The sequence below is a fragment of the Tachyglossus aculeatus genome, chromosome 10 (assembly GCF_015852505.1).
Source record: "Tachyglossus aculeatus isolate mTacAcu1 chromosome 10, mTacAcu1.pri, whole genome shotgun sequence".
Lineage (NCBI taxonomy): Eukaryota > Metazoa > Chordata > Mammalia > Monotremata > Tachyglossidae > Tachyglossus > Tachyglossus aculeatus.
The window spans coordinates 54,112,233-54,133,733 of NC_052075.1; the positions used below are offsets into that span (position 1 = coordinate 54,112,233).

General features: G+C 53.4%; 1 protein-coding gene across 2 annotated transcripts in view; it reads left to right on the forward strand.

Annotated features, from left to right (window-relative positions):
* The window catches only part of VDR (vitamin D receptor), a 52,407-nt gene extending 31,260 nt beyond the window's left edge, over positions 1–21,147 (forward strand). The window contains exons 3-11 of one of the 2 annotated variants that reach the window (XM_038752539.1): positions 743–835; positions 4,501–4,666; positions 12,825–12,955; positions 13,994–14,178; positions 14,292–14,406; positions 16,363–16,531; positions 17,754–17,905; positions 18,121–18,199; positions 19,912–21,147. In XM_038752539.1, the coding sequence (XP_038608467.1) occupies positions 4,515–4,666; positions 12,825–12,955; positions 13,994–14,178; positions 14,292–14,406; positions 16,363–16,531; positions 17,754–17,905; positions 18,121–18,199; positions 19,912–20,449 (1,521 nt within the window). In that variant the 5' untranslated portion in view covers positions 743–835; positions 4,501–4,514 and the 3' untranslated portion in view covers positions 20,450–21,147. Of the gene's footprint in view, positions 1–742; positions 836–4,500; positions 4,667–12,824; positions 12,956–13,993; positions 14,179–14,291; positions 14,407–16,362; positions 16,532–17,753; positions 17,906–18,082; positions 18,200–19,911 lie in introns of both variants that reach the window. The other variant, XM_038752541.1, reaches the window with a different exon arrangement.
* Positions 21,148–21,501: the final 354 nt, after the last annotated feature.

The window sequence follows — 21,501 nt, forward strand, 5'->3', positions numbered from 1 at the left end:
GCCCAGAGAAGTGAAGTGACTTGCCCAAAGTCACACAGCTGACAGTGGTGGTAACAGAGGCACAGAGAAGTGAAGTGACTTGTCCAAAGTCACACAGCTGACAGTGGCGGAGGCGGGTTTAGAACCCATGACCTCGGACTCCAAAGCCTGGGCTCTTTCCACCGAGTCACGCTGCTTCTCTGTTGAGCCCGTTGTTGGGTAGGGACCGTCTCTATGTGTTGCCAACTTGTACTTCCCAAGTGTTTAGTCCAGCGGTCCGCACACGGTAAGCGCTCAATAAATATGATTGAACGAATACACCAAGAGGCGCGTGGTTCTCTGGAACCCACCTGCCCGCCCCAGGGATGGGATGTGGTGCTCTGGAAATGCGTAGGGGTTTGGAGGATGGCGGCGGACAGGGCATAGAGAAGCAGCGTGGCTTAGTGGAAAGAGCCCGGGCTTTGGAGTCGGAGGTCATGGGTTCAAGCCCCGGCTCCACCAAGTGTCAGCTGTGTTCACTTTTCTGGGCCTCAGTTCCCTCACCTGTAAAATGGGGATTAAAACTGTGAGTCCCCCGTGGGACAACCTGATCACCTGGTACCCTCCCCTAGCGCTTAGAACAGTGATTTGCACATAGTAAGCACTTAATAAATGCCATCATATTATTATTATTATTATAAGGAGACGAGGAAACTCTGCCACCCCCCTCTCAGGACCCCCGAGAGAAGTCCCTGCCCTTAACCCACCTCTGCTTCTCCCCTAGATCGGGCCTGGATCTCCGCTGGCTCCGCGGCCTGTGGCCATTAGGCCTGCCAAGAGAGAGCTGCCTTTCGTGCCAACAGCCCAACCGGGCCAGGTGGGCGTCTCCACCCGGAAGAATCCCATAGAGAAGCGGGGGGAGATGGGTTTTGGGGGGGAAACTGAGGCCCAGGGACGTGAAGACGGTGGGCCCCAGTGGAAGCGGTGGGCCCCCTCCTGCCCAGAGGGGCGCCCAGTGGTCTCCCACCCCCGGCCCCCCCAGGGTCCGCCAGGCCGGGAAAGGGAGGGAATTCCCAGCTGGAGCCAGGCCCCGGGCGATCTATCTCATTATCCTCCTGACTCACATAACGAGCCCGAAATTAATGAGCAATCCCAGCTTTAATTGGATCCGCCGGCGGGGCTGGGGTGCTCGCTCAGCACAGGCCTGGGAGGGGGAGGAGGGTGGGACAGGGGTGCAAGAGGGGGGCCAGAGGAAGGGAAGACACAGGGGGCAGCTGGGGGGCCCAAGGGAGTCTGGGGAGCCACGATTGGACTGCATTTTCCCCCTAAAAATCCTCCCATTTGGGGCCCATCTAAAATAGGTTATTCAAAATCATAGCATTTATTAGGTACCTACCGTGTTTCAAGCGCCGTGCTGAGCGCCGGGATAGATGGAAAATCATCATCATCATCAATTGTATTTATTGAGCGTTTACTATGTGCAGAGCACTGTACTAAGCGCTTGGGAAGTACAAATTGGCTGCACACCATCCCTGTCCCATCCAGGACTCGCAGTCTACGAGGGCGAGAGATCCGGGATCTTATCCCCATTTCAAAGATGGGCCCAGAGGCCCAGAGAGGTGAAGGGACTGGCTCAAAGTCGCCCAGCGGGTCATCAATCGTATTTATTGAGTGCTTACTATGTGCAGAGCACTGTACTAAGCGCTTGGGAAGTACAAATTGGCAACATATAGAGACAGTCCCTACCCAACAGTGGGCTCACAGTCTAAAAGGGGGAGCGGGTCATCAATCGTATTTATTGAGTGCTTACTATGTGCAGAGCACTGTACTAAGCGCTTGGGAAGTACAAATTGGCAACATATAGAGACAGTCCCTACCCAACACTGGGCTCACAGTCTAAAAGGGGGAGCGGGTCAGTGGCAGAACCGGGATTAGAACCGACGTCCCCTGACCTCCGGGCCGGTGCTCTGCCACTAGGCCAGGCTGTAGGACTCAAGTCCGATTCAGGTCTGAACCGATTCACTCTTATTTTTGTGGTATCCGTGAAGCGCTTACTATGTGCCAAGCGCTGTGCTAAGCGCCAGGGTCGATACGTGCTAATCGGGGTTGGACACAGTCCCTGTCCCACGTGGGGCTCACAGTCTTCATCCTCATTTTCCAGATGAGGTAACTAAGGTACAGAGAGGTAAAGAAGAAGAATTGTGGCATTTATTAAGTGCTTACTATGTGCCAAGCACTGTACTAAACACTGGGGTGGATACAAGCAATTTGGGTGGGACATAGTCCCTGTCCCATGTGGGACTCACAGTCTTAATCATTTTACAGATGAGATAACTAAGGTACAGAGAGGTAAAGAAGAAGAATTGTGGCATTTATTAAGTGCTTACTATGTGCCAAGCACTGTACTAAGCGCTGGGGTGGATACAAGCAGTTTGGGTGGGACACAGTCCCTGTCCCACATGGGGCTCACAGCCTTAATCCTCATTTTCCAGATGAGGTAACTAAGGTACAGAGAGGTGAAGAAGAAGAATTGTGGCATTTGTTCAGTGCTTACTATGTGCCAAGCACTGTACTAAGCGCTGGGGTGGATACAAGCAATTTGGGTGGGACACAGTCCCTGTCCCACGTGGGACTCACAGTCTTAATCAGTTTACAGATGAGGTAACTAAGGTATAGAGAGGTAAAGAAGAAGAATTGTGGCATTTATTAAGTGCTTACTATGTGCCAAGCACTGTACTAAGCGCTGGGGTGGATACAAGCAGTTTGGGTGGGACACAGTCCCTGTCCCACATGGGGCTCACAGCCTTAATCCTCATTTTCCAGATGAGGTAACTAAGGTACAGAGAGGTGAAGAAGAAGAATTGTGGCATTTGTTCAGTGCTTACTATGTGCCAAGCACTGTACTAAGCGCTGGGGTGGATACAAGCAGTTTGGGTTGGACACAGTCCCTGTCCCACGTGGGGCTCACAGCCTTAATCCTCATTTTCCAGATGAGGTAACTAAGGTTCAGAGAGGTGAAGAAGAAAAATTGTGGCATTTGTTCAGTGCTTACTATGTGCCAAGCACTGTACTAAGCGCTGGGGTGGATACAAGCAGTTTGGGTTGGACACAGTCCCTGTCCCACGTGGAGCTCACAGTCTTAATCCTCATTTTCCAGATGAGGTAACTAAGGTTCAGAGAGGTGAAGAAGAAAAATTGTGGCATTTATTAAGTGCTTACTATGTGCCAAGCACTGTACTAAGCGCTGGGGTGGATACAAGCAATTTGGGTGAGACACAGTCCCTGTCCCACGTGGGGCTCACAGTCTTAATCCTCATTTTACAGGTGAGGTAACTAAGGTACAGAGAGGCGAAGAAGAAGAATTGTGGCATTTGTTCAGTGCTTACTATGTGCCAAGCACTGTACTAAGCGCTGGGGTGGATACAAGCAATTTGGGTGGGACACAGTCCCTGTCCCACGTGGGGCTCACAGTCTTAATCCTCATTTTCCAGATGAGGTAACTAAGGTTCAGAGAGGTGAAGAAGAAAAATTGTGGCATTTATTAAGTGCTTACTATGTGCCAAGCACTGTACTAAGCGCTGGGGTGGATACAAGCAATTTGGGTGGGACACAGTCCCTGTCCCACGTGGGGCTCACAGTCTTCATCCCCATTTTCCAGATGAGGGAACTGAGGCCCAGAGAAGTGAAGCGACTTGCCCAAAGTGACACAGCAGGACTAGAACCCAGGTCTCCTGATTGCCAGAGCTGTGCTCTTTCCAGTATCCATCCATCAGTCATATTTATTGAGCCCTTCCTGTGTGCAAAGCACTGTGCAGCGTGGCTCAGTGGAAAGAGCCCGGGCTTTGGAGTCAGAGGTCATGGGTTCGAATCCCGGCTCCGCCACGTGCCCGCTGTGTGACCTTGGGCAAGTCACTTCTCTGAGCCTCAGCGACCTCATCTGTAAAATGGGGATGAAGACTGTGAGCCCCCCGTGGGACAACCTGATCACCTTGTATCCCCCCAGCGCTTAGAACAGTGCTTTGCACATAGTAAGCGCTTAACAAATGCCATCATTATTATTATTATTATTATTCTCAGCCTCAGTTACCTCATCTGTAAAATGGGGATGAAGACTGTGAGCCCCACATGGGACAACCTGATCACCTTGTATCCCCCCAGCGCTTAGAACAGTGCTTTGCACATAGTAAGCGCTTAACAAATGCCATCATTATTATTATTATTATTATTCTCAGCCTCAGTTACCTCATCTGTAAAATGGGGATGAAGACTGTGAGCCCCACATGGGACAACCTGATCACCTTGTATCCCCCCCAGCGCTTAGAACAGTGCTTTGCACATAGTAAGCGCTTAACAAATGCCATCATCATTATTATTATTATTCTCTGAGCCTCAGTGACCTCATCTGTAAAATGGGGATGAAGACTGTGAGCCCCCCGTGGGACAACCTGATCACCTTCTATCCCCCCCAGCGCTTAGAACAGTGCTTTGCACGTAGTAAGCGCTTAACAAATGCCATCGTCATTAATATTATTGTTATTTTAGGCCCCCAGGCCGGAATGGAGCAGCTGGGAGCCGGTGCCCCGCTGCCCGACCCCGGCGGCAGCGACTTTGACCGGAACGTGCCCCGGATCTGCGGCGTCTGCGGGGACCGGGCCACTGGCTTCCATTTCAACGCCATGACCTGCGAGGGCTGCAAGGGATTCTTCCGGTGAGGGGGGTCCCCCCGGGGTCAGAAGTGGGGGTGTTGGGGTGTTGGGGGTGGTCCGCCATCCCTTTCGGAAAGGGCTAGGGCTGGGCCGCAGCAGGAGGCTAGTTTCCGGTAAGGGAAAGGGCACCCCGGCTGAGGTTGGCACCAATCAATCAATCAATCGTATTTATTATTATTGTTATTATTACTGTATTTGTTAAGCGCTTACTATGTGTCAAGCATCATCATCGCAATCGTATTTATTGAGTGCTTACTATGAGCAGAGCACTGTACTGAGCACTTGGGAAGTACAAATTGGCAACATATAGAGACAGTCCCTACCCAACAGTGGGCTCACAGTCTAGAAGGGGGAGACGGAGAACAAAACCAAACATACTAACAAAATAAAATCATCATCATCGTCATCAATCGTATTTATTGAGCGCTTACTATGTGCAGAGCACTGTACTAAGCGCTTGGGAAGTACAACTTGGCAACATAGAGAGACAGTCCCTACCCAACAGTGGGCTCACAGTCTAGAAGGGGGAGACAGAGAACAAAACCAAACATACTAACAAAATAAAATAAATAGAATAGATAGGTACAAATAAAATAAATGAATAGAGTAATAAATATGTACAAACATATATACATGTATACAGGTGCTGTGGGGAAGGGATGGAGGTAAGATGGGGGGGATGGAGAGGGGGATGAGGGGGAGAGGAAGGAAGGGGCTCAGTGTGGGAAGGCCTCCTGGAGGAGGTGAGCTCTCAGCAGGGCCTTGAAGGGAGGAAGAGAGCTAGCTTGGTGGATGGGCAGAGGGAGGGCATTCCAGGCCCGGGGGAGGACGTGGGCCGGGGGTCGATGGCGGGACAGGCGAGAAGGAGGTACGGGGAGGAGATTAGCGGTGGCAGAGGAGCGGAGGGTGCGGGCTGGGCTGGAGAAGGACAGAAGGGAGGTGAGGGAGGAGGGGGCCAGGGGATGGATGGACAGCCTGGAAGCCCAGGGTGAGGAGTTTCTGCCTGATGCGCAGATTGATTGGTAGCACTGTTCTAAGCGCTGGGAGTAGTTACAAGGTGATCAGGTTGTCCCACGTGGGACTCACAGTCTTAATCCCCATTTTACAGCTGAGGGAGCTGAGACACAGAGAAGTAAAGTGGCTTCCCCCCGGTCACACAGCAGACAAATGGCAGAGTCGGGATTATTATTATTATTATTATTGAGCGCTGACTGTGTGCAGAGCACTGTACTAAGTGCTTGGGAAGTCCAAGTTGGCAACATCTAGAGATGGTCCCTACCCAACAGTGGGCTCACAGTCTAAAAGAGGCCCCACCTCTGGGGCCCCTCGCCCCCCACCCCGCTCCGACGGCCCTGGCCACCTCCCCTGATGGATCTTTCCACTGGGAGCAAGGCTCTGCTCAATCAATCAATCAATCAATCGTATTTATTGAGCGCTTACTGTGTGCAGAGCACTGTACTAAGCGCTTGGGAAGTCCAAATTGGCAACATCTAGAGACAGTCCCTACCCAACAGTGGGCTCACAGATTGAGGACTGGAGCCTGTGCCCACTGTGCCCCTCGCCCCCCACCCCGCTCCGACGGCCCTGGCCACCTCCCCTGATGGATCTTTCCACTGGGAGCAAGGCCCTGCTCAATCAATCAATCAATCAATCATATTTATTGAGCGCTTACTGTGTGCAGAGCACTGTATTAAGCGCTTGGGAAGTCCAAGTTGGCAACATATAGAGACAGTCCCTACCCGAGCAGTGCCCGACCCCAGCCCGGCAACCCACCAGGATCATTACTAATATTACTACTACCACTACTACTAATAATAGGTTATATTATGCTCTAGAGAAGCAGCGTGGCTCAGTGGAAAGAGCCTGGGCTTTGGAGCCAGAGGTCATGGGTTCAAATCCCAGCTCCGCCAACTGTCAGCTGTGTGACTTTGGGCAAGTCACTTCACTTCTCTGGGCCTCAGTTACCTCATCTGTAAAGTGGGGATTAAGACTGAGAGCCCCAGGTGGGACAACCTGATCACCTTGTATCCCCCCCAGCGCTTAGAACAGTGCTTCGCACGTAGTAAACGCTTAACAAATGCCATCATTATTATTTTTTATGAAGTGGCAGAGCGGGGATGAGAACCCAGGTTCGAACTCTGAGGCCGGTGCTCTGTCCGCTAGGCCCTGCCGCTTCTCGGGATCCTGTCCGGCCCCCGGGCTCTGGATTCGGCAGCGGTGGTCCCAAGGATGCTGGCCGGTGGACCCCAGGCCAAAGGCCCACCCCCGGGCGGCCCCCGTCCAGTCCTCGACAGTGAGGGAGTCGCTCGCCCTCGTTCACCCCGGCTTTCGAGCAACTCTGGCGCGGCTAAATTTGTCCTGGGGTTGCGCGGGCTGCCCGGCCCGGCGGAGATAATTGCGGAACCGCCCGGCCACGATTACAGGGTGTCCGTGCCCGCCACAGGCCAGGGATTCGGGCCCCAAACCAGCCCCAGGACAATTAGCGTCTGGGTGAGCGAGGTTGAGGGGGGCGGCGGGCGCGTGGCGCCAGGGCCGTGGGAGGCTGGGGGCACTGGGACTGGCAGCTCCGAACTTCTGCCCTCCTCCCTCCATTCATTCATTCATTTATTCAGTCGTATTTAGTGGGCGCTTACTGTGTGCCGAGCACTGTGCTAAGCGCTTGGGAGTTGGAAAATTTCAACCACGAAGGGATGCGAACCCTCAATCTTCTGGTCTGGAATCAGACGCCTTATTCGATAATTCTATTTATTTATTTTGCCTGTACATATCTATTCTATTTATTTTATTTGGTTAGTATGTTTGGTTTTGTTCTCTGTCTCCCCCTTTTAGACTGTGAGCCCACTGTTGGGTAGGGACTGTCTCTATACGTTGCCAGTCTGTACTTCCCAAGCGCTTAGTCCAGTGCTCCGCACATAGTAAGCGCTCAATAAATGCGATTGATGATGATGATGGTGATTAATTCATTCAATCGTATTTATTGCCTACGATTGAATGAACGAATGAGTGCTTACTGTGTGCAGAGCACCGGACCGAGGGCTTGGGAAGTCATCGTCAGTCGTATTTATTGAGCGCTTGCTGTGTGCAGAGCACTGTACTAAGCGCTTGGGAAGTCCCAATTGGCAACTTATAGAGACAGTCCCTACCCAACAGTGGGCTCCCAGTCTAGAAGGGGCCTTATCCATTAGGCCACGCGGTCGCAATGTTCACGCCCGGCCGCCCCCTGCCCTGGCCGCCGCCCTGCAAACCAGGAAAGTTGGGGCAGCAGGAGGGATGGAGGTTAGATATAAGGAAGAATAATAATAATCAATCAATCAATCGTATTTATTGAGCGCTTACTATGTGCAGAGCACTGTACTAAGCGCTTGGGAAGTACAAATTGGCAACACATAGAGACAGTCCCTACCCAACAGTGGGCTCACAGTTGGCGTTTAAGTGCTTACTTTGTGCAAAACACTGTTCTAAGCGCTGGAAGAACTTCCCAGCCCGGAGTGGGGTGGAACGGTAGGGCCGACCTCCGGGGAGGGGTCGGTTGGAGGTGGAGAGGGGGACCGGTGCCCGCCTCCCCGCCACCCGGGCTGGGCCAGAAACCCCAGAGCTGTTTATGTCTGAGAGCCAGAGAGCGAGCGAAGCCCACAGGAAGGCCTGGGGTTATTTTGAGTTCCCGCTCGGAGGCCCCGGGCGGGTTTGTGGGCTCGTGTCCGGGCCAGATGGGGTGGACAGGCCGTCTGTGGGCACGCGGGGGAGAGGAGGGCATGCCACAGGGCCCAGGGGGCAAGGGAGGGAGGGCAGGAAGGAGGGGAGCAGCAGCAGGAGAGCCGAAGGGGCTGGGCAGAGGTGCCCTCGGGCAGGAGCGGCCCCAGCGGGTCATCATCATCCTCATCATCATCACGAGAAGCAGCATGGCTCAGTGGAAAGAGCATAGGCTTTGGAGTCAGAAGTCATGGGTTTGAATCCCAGCTCCCAAATGTCTGCTGTGTGACCGTGGGCAAATCACTTAACTTCTCTCAGCCTCAGTTCCCTCATCTGTAAAAGGGGGATGAAGACTGGGAGCCCCCCGTGGGACAACCTGATCACCTTGTATCCCCCCCCAGCGCTTAGAACGGTGCTTTGCACCTAGTAAGCGCTTAACAAATACCATCATTATTATTATTATCATCAATCGTATTTATTGAGCGCTTACTGTGCGCAGAGCGCTGTACTGAGCGCTTGGGAAGTACAAATTGGCAACATAGAGAGCCAGTCCCTACCCAACAGTGGGCTCACAGTCTAAAAGGGGGAGACAAAACCAAACGTACTAACAAAAATAAAATAAATAGAATAGATATGTACAAGTAAAATAAATAAATAAATAAATAGAGTAATAAATATGTACAGACATATCATCATCATCATCAATCGTATTTATTGAGCGCTTACTATGTGCAGAGCACTGGACTAAGCGCTTGGGAAGTACAAATTGGCAACATATAGAGACAGTCCTTACCCAACAGTGGGCTCACAGTCTAAAATGGGGAGACAGAGAACAAAACCAAACATACTAACAAAATAAAATAAATAGAATAGATATGTACAAGTAAGATAAATAAATAAATATAGTAATAAATATGTACAGACATATCATCATCATCATCAATCGTATTTATTGAGCGCTTACTATGTGCAGAGCACTGTACTAAGCGCCTGGGAAGTACAAATTGGCAACATCTAGAGACAGTCCCTACCCAACAGTGGGCTCACAGTCTAAAAGGGGGAGACAAAACCAAACATACTAACAAAATAAAAATAAATAGAATAGATATGTACAAGTAAAATAAATAAATAGAGTAATAAATATGTACAAACATATCATCATCATCATCAACAATCATATTTATTGAGCACTTACTGTGTGCAGAGCACTGTACTAAGCACTTGGGAAGTACAAATTGGCAACATATAGAGACAGTCGCTACCCAACAGTGGGCTCACAGTCTAAAAGGGGGAGACAAAACCAAACATACTAACAAAATAAAAATAGAATAGATATGTACAAGTAAAATAGAGTAATAAATATGTACAAACATATCATCATCATCATCAATCGTATTTATTGAGCACTTACTATGTGCAGAGCACTGTACTAAGCGCTTGGGAAGTACAAATTGGCAACATATAGAGACAGTCCCTACCCAACATTGGGCTCACAGTCTAAAAGGGGGAGACAGAGAACAAAACCAAACGTACTAACAAAATAAAATAAATAGAATAGATATGTACAAGTAAAATAAATAAATAAATAAATCTGTACAAACATATATACATATATACAGGTGCTGTGGGGAAGGGAAGGAGGTAAGATGGGGGGATGGAGAGGGGGACGAGGGGGACGTCCCTCGCGGGCGGTTGGCAGGGAGCCCATCCCCGGGCCTGCCCTCTCTTCTCCTTACCCCCAGCCCAGGAGTGTCGGGAGGGGGCTTTAGAGGACGGCAGACCCTGCCCCGGCCCTGGCAGCCATGGTGGGGGTGTGGTGGTCTGGAGGAGGAGCGGCCCACCCCAACCAGGATCCCCAGGTGGAGAAAGAAGGAGAGAAGGGGATCCATGGGGACCGGGGGGCCTGGGCACCTCTGGGGGCACAGGGGGCACAGGGCCGGGCAGCCAAGAGAAGCAGCTTGGCTTAGTGGAAAGACCCCAGGCTTGGGAGTCAGAGGCCGTGGGTTCTAATCCCGCCTCTGCCACTTCATCATCATCATCATCAATCGTATTTATTGAGCACTTACTATGTGCACAGCACTGTACTAAGCGCTTGGGAAGTACAAATTGGCAACATATAGAGACAGTCCCTACCCAACAGGGGGCTCACAGTCTAAAAGGGGGAGACAGAGAACAAAACCAAACATACTAACAAAGTAAAATAAATAGAATAGATATGTACAAATTAAATAGAGTAAAAAATATGTACAAACATATGTACAAACATATATACATATATACAGGTGCTGTGGGGAAGGTGCTGACACTTGTCAGCTGTGTGACCTTGGGCAAGTACTTCACTTCTCTGGGCCTCAGCTCATCTGTAAAATGGACGTGGGACAACCTGATGATAATAATAATAATGCTGGCATTTGTTAAGCGCTTAGTATGTTTGGTTTTGTCTCCCCCTTTGAGACTGTGAGCCCACTGTTGGGTAGGGACTGTCTCTATCTGTTGCCAATTTGTACTTCTCAAGCGCTTAGTACAGTGCTCTGCACACAGTAAGCGCTCAATAAATACGATTGATAATGATGATGATGATGTGCAAAGCACTGTTCCAAGTGCTGGGGGGGGGGGATACAAAGGGATCAGGTTGTCCCACGTGGGGCTCACAGTCTGAATCCCCATTTTACAGATGAGGCAGCTGAGGCTCAGAGAAGTGAAGTGACTTGCCCAAGGTCACACAGCAGACATGTCGCGGAGCTGGGATTCGAACCCCTGTCCTCTGACTCCAAAGCCGAGGCTCTTTCCACTGAGCCACGCTGCTTCTCTTGATGACCTGATGAGCTTGTATCCATTCCTTCATTCAGTCGTATTTATTGAGCGCTTACTGCGTGCAGAGCACTGTACTAAGCACACTCCAGCGCTTAGAACCGGTGCTTGGCACAAAGCCCGGGCTTTGGAGTCTGAGGTCGTGGGCTCGAATCCCGGCTCCGCCACATGTCTGCTGTGTGATCTTGGGCAAGGCACTTCACTTCTCTGAGCCTCAGTTCCCTCATCTGTAAAACGGGGTTGAAGACTGTGAGCCCCACGGGGGGCAACCTGATCACCCAGTATCCTCCCCAGCGCTTAGAACAGTGCTTTGCACATAGTAAGCGCTTAACAAATGCCAATTATTATTAGTAGTAGTAGTAGTAGTAAGCGCTTAACAAATACCAACATTGTTATCTAAGGAGACTGAGGGCAGCGAGGACACAGGGACAGGCCTCTGTGGGGGCTGGGGGTGGCGGGGACCATGTAGACCAACAAATAGAGTCTGAGGTCATTACTCTATTTATTTATTATTACTCTATTTATTTATTTATTACTCTATTTTCCTTGTCCATATCTATCCTATTTATTTTATCTTGTCAGTATGTTTGGTTTTGTTCTCTGTCTCCCCCTTTTAGACTGTGAGCCCACTGTTGGGTCGGGACTGTCTCTCTATGTTGCCAATTTGTACTTCCCAAGCGCTTAGTCCAGTGCTCTGCACACAGTAAGCGCTCAATAAATACGATTGATGATGATGTTGGGTAGGGACTGTCTCTATATGTTGCCAATTTGTACTTCCCAAGCGCTTAGTCCAGTGCTCTGCACACAGTAAGCGCTCAATAAATACGATTGATGATGATGTTGGGTAGGGACTGTCTCTATATGTTGCCAATTTGTACTTCCCAAGCGCTTAGTCCAGTGCTCTGCACACAGTAAGCGCTCAATAAATACGATTGATGATGATGTTGGGTAGGGACTGTCTCTATATGTTGCCAATTTGTACTTCCCAAGCACTTAGTCCAGTGCTCTGCACACAGTAAGCGCTCAATAAATACGATTGATGATGATGTTGGGTAGGGACTGTCTCTATATGTTGCCAATTTGTACTTCCCAAGCGCTTAGTCCAGTGCTCTGCACACAGTAAGCGCTCAATAAATACGATTGATGATGATGTTGGGTAGGGACTGTCTCTATATGTTGCCAATTTGTACTTCCCAAGCGCTTAGTCCAGTGCTCTGCACACAGTAAGCGCTCAATAAATACGATTGATGGTGATGATGATGTTGGGTAGGGACTGTCTCTATATGTTGCCAATTTGTACTTCCCAAGCGCTTAGTCCAGTGCTCTGCACACAGTAAGCGCTCAATAAATACGATTGATGATGATGATGATGTTGGGTAGGGACTGTCTCTGTATGTTGCCAATTTGTACTTCCCAAGCACTTAGTCCAGTGCTCTGCACACAGTAAGCGCTCAATAAATGCGATCGATGATGATATAGAGGACCAACATATAGAGACAGTCCCGACCCAACAGTGGGCTCACAGTCTAGAAGTCTCGAAGTCACACAGAGTTGGGATCAGGACCCACAAGATCGGGCCTCCAAGGGGACCGAGGGTGGCGGGGGCAGTGATGGGCATCTACGGGGGCCCCTCGGAGTGACGGAGGGCACGGCGCTTAGGAGGAGCATGAAGCGGAAGGCCCTCTTCACTTGCCCCTTCAACGGCGACTGCCGCATCACCAAGGACAACCGACGGCACTGCCAGGCCTGCAGGCTGAAGCGCTGCGTGGACATCGGCATGATGAAGGAGTGTGAGTCCAGCCGGGGGGGGGGCTGGGGCTGCCCCCTTCCTCGCCCCCAAACCCCACCCGGGGCCTAAAAATAGCCTCTTCCCCGCCCCCGGACTTTGCTCCTGTCCCGAGCGGCCGCCGTGGGGGGCGACTCGCCCCGAGTTATCTTTTAACCAAGCCAGGTGAAGAATAATAATAACGGCATACTACGTGCCAAGCACTGTTCTAAGCACTGAGGGGGGATGCCAGGTTAATAATAATAATAATAATGGCATTTGTTAAGCGCTTACTATGTGCAAAGCACTGTTCTAAGTGCTGGGGGATACAAGGTGATCACGTTGTCCCACGGAGGGCTCACAGTCTTAATCCCAGTTTTCCAGATGAGGGAACTGAGGCCCAGAGAAGTGAACGGCATTGAACCCCTGCCTTATTTATTATTTATTTATTTACTTATTTATCTATTTATCTACTCACTCATTTATTTATTTATTTTGCTTGTACATATCTATTCTATTTATTTTATTTTGTTAATATGTTTGGTTTTGTTCTCTGTCTCCCCATTCTAGACTGTGAGCCCACTGTTGGGTAGGGACTGCCTCTATATGTTGCCAACTTGTACTTCCCAAGCGCTTAGTACAGTGCTCTGCACACAGTAAGCGCTCAATAAATACGATAAATACTCCGCCACTACTCAATCAATCAATCAATCGCATTTATTGAGCGCTTACCGTGTGCAGAGCACTGTACTAAGCGCTTGGGAAGTCCAAGTCGGCAACATATAGAGACGGTCCCTACCCAACAGCGGGCTCACAGTCTTGCCTGCCGTGGGACCCCGGGCGAGTCATCTCGCTTCTATCCGGAAAATGGGGATGGATGGCGTGAACCCCCTTGCAGGAAGTGGACTGTGCCCAACCTGATTAGCCCCTATCTGCCCCAGAGCTTAGTACAGCGCTTGGCGCGTAGTAAATGCCATGAGGAAAGAAAGGGGGGTGGGGGTCGGAGAGGGGGAGGCTTCGGGCTGAGCGCACGTGCGTCCCCCGCTCGGCCCCGGGCCCGTAGTCATCCTGACGGACGAGGAGGTGCAGCGGAAACGGGAGCTGATCGTGAAGCGGAAGGAGGAGGAGGCCCTGCGGGCCAGCCTGCGGCCCCAGCTGTCCGAGGAGCAGCAGCGCCTCATCGCCATCCTCCTGGAGGCCCACGCCAAGACCTATGACCCCACCTACGCCGACTTCACTCGGTTCCGGGTACGGCCCCTCCCCAGCCCCCACAGCCCACCTTCTGGGGGTGAGGGAGGGTCCGCTTCGCCCACCCCACCCCACACCTGGCCCTCCAGGGGCTAACTGCCCTGTCCTTCCAGCCCCCAGTGAGAACGGCCATGCAAGAGGAGCCGTACCCGTTCCGGGCATCCTCCGCCGTGCCTTCCGGCTCCTCCTCAGAGGACTCATCCCTGGACCCCTACTCTGTCTTCTCAGGTACCGCAGGCCTGGGCCCCCGGCTGGGGGGCGGGAATTCCAGAGGCCTCCTCGGGGGTCGCCGGGGTAGAGGGGGGAAAACTTGAGAAACAGCGTGGCTCAGTGGAAATCAATCAATCAATCAATCGTATTTATTGAGCGCTTACTGTGCGCAGAGCACTGGACTAAGCGCTTGGGAAGTACAAGTTGGCAACATATAGAGACAGTCCGTACCCAACAGTGGGCTCACAGTCTTTCCAGACTCTTTTTCTCTCTTTCTCTTTCTGTCTTTTTCCAGACTCTTTCCACAGTCTGGAAAGAGCCCGGGCTTTGGAATCAGGGGTCATGGGTTCGAATCCCGACTCTGCCAATTGTCAGCTGGGTGACTTTGGGCACATCACTTCTCTGGGCCTCAGTTCCCTCATCTGTCAAATGGGGATTAAGACTGGGAGCCCCCCGTGGGACAACCTGATCTCCTTGTAACCTCCCCAGTGCTTAGAACAGTGCTTTGCACATAGTAAGCGCTTAATAAATGCCATTATTATTATTATTATTATTATTATTATTCTGGCCGGTCCCCGGTCTCCCGGGGCCAGGAGGCACCGCCAGGGGCAAAGCCCAGTGAGACCCAGAGAGTCCTGCCCACCCACCAGGGCTCAGGCTCTTGGGACAGAGCCCCTTCCCTCCCTGCACTCCTATCTCCCACTCGGCTCCACCAATTGTCAGCTGTGTGACTTTGGGCAAGTCACTTCACTCTCTGTGCCTCAGTGACCTCATCTGTAAAATGGGGCTGAAGACTGTGAGCCCCCTGTGGGACAACCTCATCACCTTGTAACCTCCCCAGTGCATAGAACAGTGCTTTGCACATAGTAAGTGCTTAACAGATACCATTATTATTATTATTATTATTATTATTATTATTATCTCCCACTCCCACTTGGCTCTGCCAATTGTCAGCTGTGTGACTTTGGGCAAGTCACTTCACTTCTCTGTGCCTCAGTGACCTCATCTGTAAAATGGGGATGAAGACTGCGAGCCCCCTGTGGGACAACCTGATCACCTTGTAACCACACCAGCGCTTAGAACAGTGCTTTGCACATAGTAAGCACTTAACAAATACCATTATTATTATTATTATTATTATTATTATTATTATTATTATCTCCCACTCCCAATCAGGCCCACCAGTTGTCAGCTGTGTGACTTTGGGCAAGTCACATCACTTCTCTGTGCCTCAGTTACCTCATCTGGAAAATGGGGATGAAGACTGTGAGCCCCCTGTGGGACAACGTGATCACCTTGTAACCACCCCAGCGCTTAGAACAGTGCTTTGCACATAGTAAGCACTTAATAAATGCCATTATTATTATTATCTCCCTCTTCCCCCTTTGCCCTGAGCTTTCGAGTTCTGCTCCATCCAGTCCCAAGTAGGGGGAGAAGAAAGGGTGAAGGGGCGGGATGGTGGGGTGGGGGGGAGGACAGGGAAGGAAAGGAAATGTGGGGGGGCAGACAGAAGTGAAAGACCATCTCTATATGTTACCAACCTGTACTTCCCAAGCGCTTAGTACAGTGCTCTGCACACAGTAAGCACTCAATAAATATGACTGAATGAAAGAGGAAAGGGGCGGAGGGAGGGAGGAAGGGAGACAGGAGAAGGGTTGGGGGAGGAAAGAAGGATGATGGACGCAGAGAGGCCCAGGGCTGGTCCATTTATTCATTCATTCAGTCGTATTTACTGAGCGCTTACTGTGTGCAGAGCACTGGACTAAGCGCTTGGGAAGTCCAAGTCGGCAACGTATAGAGACGGTCCCTACCCGACAATGGGCTCCCACTCTAGAAGGGGGACATGCTGTTCATGGTGATGAACAGCCCGTGGGCCCCAGGGTAAGCAGTCCGGAGCACCCCGGTTGAGTCTGTGCCCCGGCCCGGTCCGTTTGTCGTCCCTCTCCCCCCCGCCCCCCAACACTCCCCACTCAGAGCCCAGGGAGCCCCCCGCCTTCTCCAGCTCGGCCCGGAGCGACGACCCGGACGGTGACCCCATGACCCTGGGCCTATCCCAGCTGTCCATGCTACCCCACCTGGCCGACCTGGTCAGCTACAGCATCCAGAAGGTCATCGGCTTCGCCAAGATGATCCCGGGATTCAGGTAGGGGCCCGGTCTGGGGTCGGTCGGTCGGTGCGCGCCTAGCCGGGCGGCTCAACCTGCAGCGTCGCAGGCCCTCTGCCATCCCATCCGTTCGGTCGTGTTTATGGAGCTCGTACTGCGTGCAGAGCACTGGACTGAGCACTTGGGAGAGTACGATAGTTTCCTCAAAAACCTCCAATGGCTACCGATCAATCTGCGCATCAGGCAGAAACTCCTCACCCTGGGCTTCAAGGCTGTCCATCACCTCGCCCCCTCCTACCTCACCTCCCTTCTCTCCTTCTCCAGCCCAGCCCGCACCCTCCGCTCCTCCACCACTAATCTCCTCACTGTACCTCGCTCTGGCCTGTCCCGCCATCGACCCCCGGCCCACGTCATCCCCCGGGCCTGGCATGCCCTCCCTCTGCCCATCCGCCAAACTAGCTCTCTTCCTCCCTTCAAGGCCCTGCTGAGAGCTCACCTCCTCCAGGAGGCCTTCCCAGACTGAGCCCCTTCTTTCCTCTCCCCCTCGTCCCCCTCTCCATCCCCCCGTCTTACCTCCTTCCCTTCCCCACAGCACCTGTATATATGTATATATGGTTGTACATATTTATTACTCTATTTATTTATTTATTTTACTTGTACATTTCTATCCTACTTATTTTATTTTGTTGGTATGTTTGGTTCTGTTCTCTGTCTCCCCCTTTTAGACTGTGAGCCCACTGTTGGGTAGGGACTGTCTCTATGTGATGCCAATTTGTACTTCCCAAGCGCTTAGTACAGTGCTCTGCACATAGTAAGCGCTCAATAAATACGATTGATTGATTGATTGATAGGACAATAAACAGACACATTCCCTGCCCACAAGGTACCTCCAGTCTAGCCCCGTCTCCCACGTGCCCCATGGTCAGCCCCGGTCCCCCCGGCTGGGCCTCTCCCTCGCTTAGCCGAGGCCCCCCACCCCTTCTGGTCGGAGCCGTGGGCCGCGGAAGCCGGGGAGGGGGGGTCCCGTTCTTCCGAGAACCGCGGGAACCCCCGGCACCTTTGATCTCGGCGCCCGGCAGAGCGCAGGAGGGAGGGGAGCAGGGGTGTCTGCCGCGTGGGCATGGGAGCGGGCACGGGGCGGGCCTCGGAGGCGAGCGTGGGCACGGGTGGGGCCGGGCGAGGCCCGAGGGGGCCGGCAAGACCCAGCTTGAGGCTGGGGCCGAGCCAAGCCCGCCCCCCCCCCGCCCTCCCCGCCGCCCAGGGAGCTGAGCGCCGACGACCAGATCGCGCTGCTCAAGTCGAGCGCCATCGAGGTGATCATGCTGCGCTCCAACCAGTCCTTCCTTGCCGAAGACATGACCTGGACCTGCGGCAGCGACGACTACAAGTACTGCATCAGCGACGTGGCCAAGGGTGAGCCCCGAACCCCCAACCCGGGCCCCCGCCGCGCACCCTCTCTTCCCCATCTCCCCCTGCCAGCCCTCCTCCCTCTAATGCCTAAGGCGGCTCCTGCCCCCGGCCGCTGCCCCTTGACCCTTGACCCCAGCCCGGGGCCGGGCCCGTCCTGAGCCCCTGGGCCTCCCCGCGCAGCCGGACACAACCTGGAGCTCATCGAGCCCCTCATCAAGTTCCAGATGGGGCTGAAGAAACTCAACCTGCACGAAGAAGAGCACGTGCTGCTCATGGCCATCTGCATCGTGTCCCCCGGTAAGGGGGCCGGGACCTGGGGGGAGCCGGGGGCGAGGCCGGAACCGTGGACCCCCTATCATTCATTCACATTTATCATTCATTCATTCGTATTTATTGAGCGCTCACTGTGTGCAGAGCACCGGACTAAGCGCTTGGGGAGTCCAAGTCGCCACATCTAGAGCCGGTCCCTACCCAGCAACGGGCTCACAGTCTAGAAGGGGGAGACGGACGACAAAACCAAACAGGTGGACGGGTGTCAAGTCGTCAGGACAAGTAGAATTAAAGCTAAATAATAATAATAATGGCAATTGTTAAGCGTTTACTGTGTGCAGAGCACTGGACTAAGCGCTTGGGGAGTCCAAGTCGGCAACATCTAGAGACGGCCCCTACCCAACAGCGGGCTCACGGTCTAGAAGGGGGAGATGGACGACAAAACAGGTGGACGGGTGTCAAGTCGTCAGGACAAATAGAATTAAAGCTAAATAATAATAATAATGATGGCATTTGTTAGGCGCTTACTGTGTGCAGAGCACTGGACTAAGCGCTTGGGGAGTCCAAGTCGGCAACATCTAGAGACAGCCCCTACCCAACAACGGGCTCACAGTCTAGAAGGGGGAGACGGACGACAAAACCAAACAGGTGGACAGGTGCCAAGTCGTCAGGACAAATAGAATTAAAGCTAAATAATAATAATAATGATGGCATTTGTTAAGCACTTACTGTGTGCAGAGCACTGGACTAAGCGCTTGGGGAGTCCAAGTCGGCAACATCTAGAGACAGCCCCTACCCAACAACGGGCTCACAGTCTAGAAGGGGGAGACGGACGACAAAACAAAACAGGTGGACGGGTGTCAAGTCGTCAGGACAAATAGAATTAAAGCTAAATAATAATAATAATGGCATTTGTTAAGCGCTTACTATGTGCAAAGCGCTGTACTAAGCACTGGGGAGAGGATATAAGGTGATCAGGTTGTCCCAGTCTTCATCCCCATTTTCCAGATGAGATCACTGAGGCCCAGAGAAGTGAAATTTCATGCATTCATTCACTTGTATTTATAGAGCGCTTACTGTGTGCAGAGCACTGAACTAAGCGCTTGGGAAGTCCAGCAGGCAACATATAGAGACGGTCCCTACCCAACAGTGGGCTCACCGTCTAGAAATGACTTGCCCAAAGTCACCCGGCTGCCAAGTGGTGGAGCCGGGATTCGAACCCATGACCTCCGACTCCCAAGCCCGGGTTATTTATTTATTTGTCTTACTTGTACCTATCTATTCTATTTATTTTATTTTGTTAGTAGGTTCGGTTTTGTTCTCCGTCTCCCCCTTCTAGACTGTGAGCCCGCTGTTGGGCAGGGACCGTCTCTATATGTTGCCGACTTGGACTTCCCAAGCGCTTAGTCCAGTGCTCTGCACACAGTAAGCGCTCAATAAATACGATTGATTGATTGATTTCCACTGAGCCACGCTGTCATTAACAAAATAAGTAGAATAGCAAATAGGTACAAGTAAAATAAATAGAGTAACAAACCTGTACAAACACGAGCGCTTACTGTGTGCCGAGCACTGGACTAAGCGGCGGGGGCCCATACACCATGCGTGCCTATGGGTACCCGAGTTGGGGTGAGTTTTTTTTGTGTGTCTGTGGGTGCGCACGTGCTCCCGGGTGTGCCCGCGGACCCCCGGCGTCTGGGCGACGTGGGCACTGACCGGGCGGGTGTGGGCCCCCTCAGACCGGCCGGGCGTGCAGGACGCGGCCCGGGTGGAGAGCCTGCAGGAGCGCCTGTCCACCACGCTGCAGAGCTACATCCGCGCCCGCCACCCGCCGCCCGGCTCGCACCTGCTCTACGCCAAGATGATCCAGAAGCTGGCGGACCTCCGCAGCCTCAACGAGGAGCACTCCCGCCAGTACCGCTGCCTCTCCTTCCAGCCCGGCAGCAGCACCAAGCTCACCCCGCTCGTCCTCGAGGTCTTCGGCAACGAGATCTCCTGAGGGGGCCCCGGGCCCCCCGCCGCCCCGCGGGCCGGAGCCGCCCCCGTCCCCACAGTCGCAGGAACTCCCGGGGTGGGGCGGGAGGCCGGGTGGGGACACCCGCTACTCCCAGAAAAGGCCTCTACTCAGGGACACAGTCGCCTGCCTGGCTTCCCCCAGGCCCGGGACACCCGGGTCACCGTGGGGAGGTTGGGTGCCCCCCTTCCCACCCCCCAAACACACACAGAGCCCCCGCACTCCGAGTCCTCAAGCAGCAACATTGGCCTCTCCCTCTGTGAGCCCGCTCGGCCTCCTCCACGGCAGTCGCCGCCCCGGCCCTCCTCCCCGGGCCTTCTCCCGGCCTGAGGACCGAGCCCGCCCATCCCGATTGGCACCTTGTCTTCCCACCCCTCAACCCGGCCCGAGCATCGACTCCCTAGTGCCCACTGCCCCTTCAAAGGCACCAGGTACACCCCAACCCAGCCCGGCAACCCCGACTGCGCGGCGGAGGTCGCGACCTCGGCCCAGGCCGGTGGGCGTCACGGCCACCGTGCCTCTGACGAGCCTCTGGAAGTAATTTGGACTTCCCAAGCGCTTAGTACAGTGCTCTGCACATAGTAAGCGCTCAACAAATACGATTGATGATGATGAGCCGGCGCCGGGGCGAGCGGGTGACGGCAGCTCCCGGGGCCAAGCTTTCTCCCCTCGAGGCTGGCATCCCCCTGCCTCCGCGCCCCCCAGCTGGCAGGACCAGACGCCCCCGAACCCCGTGACCCATCCTGTGGTCCCCTCCCCGCAGGCTTGGGGAGGGGCAGGCCCGGACCCCGGAACCGGGCTGGGCCACGGCCACAGCAGCCAAGCAGCAGGGTGGGGAGGGGGGCCGCCAGGGCCAACCGAACCGCCTCGCCCCCTCCCCAGCAACCCCCCTCAACCCCTGCCACCGCCGCCACTGTTGTACAGTGCTGTCGCTAACTCAATAAAGTGCATCAGCTTTATGACCCCCTCGGTGGGCCTGGCTCTGCTCCTCCTGGTCTCCACCTAATCCACTAGGTTGGGGCCTGCTGCTCTGGGCCCCGACGGAAGCCCGCGGAGGGCAGGGTGGGCGGTGATGGGGTGGGGGGCTGAGGGTCTTCCTTCCTCCCGGAGCCCAGGGAGAGCAGCCGCGGAAGCGGGGGCGGCCAGGCCGGACTCCTCCCCGCCCGAGAAAGAGCCTGCCCCCTCCTCAGGTCAGTCCCCTGCCTCCAGAATGGCCAGCGCACAAGCTTCTCTCAAAAGTCCCCGGGCCCAAAGGTGGCACCCCTTAATAATCGCATTTATCAAGCGCTTACTATGTGCAAAGCACTGTTGTAAG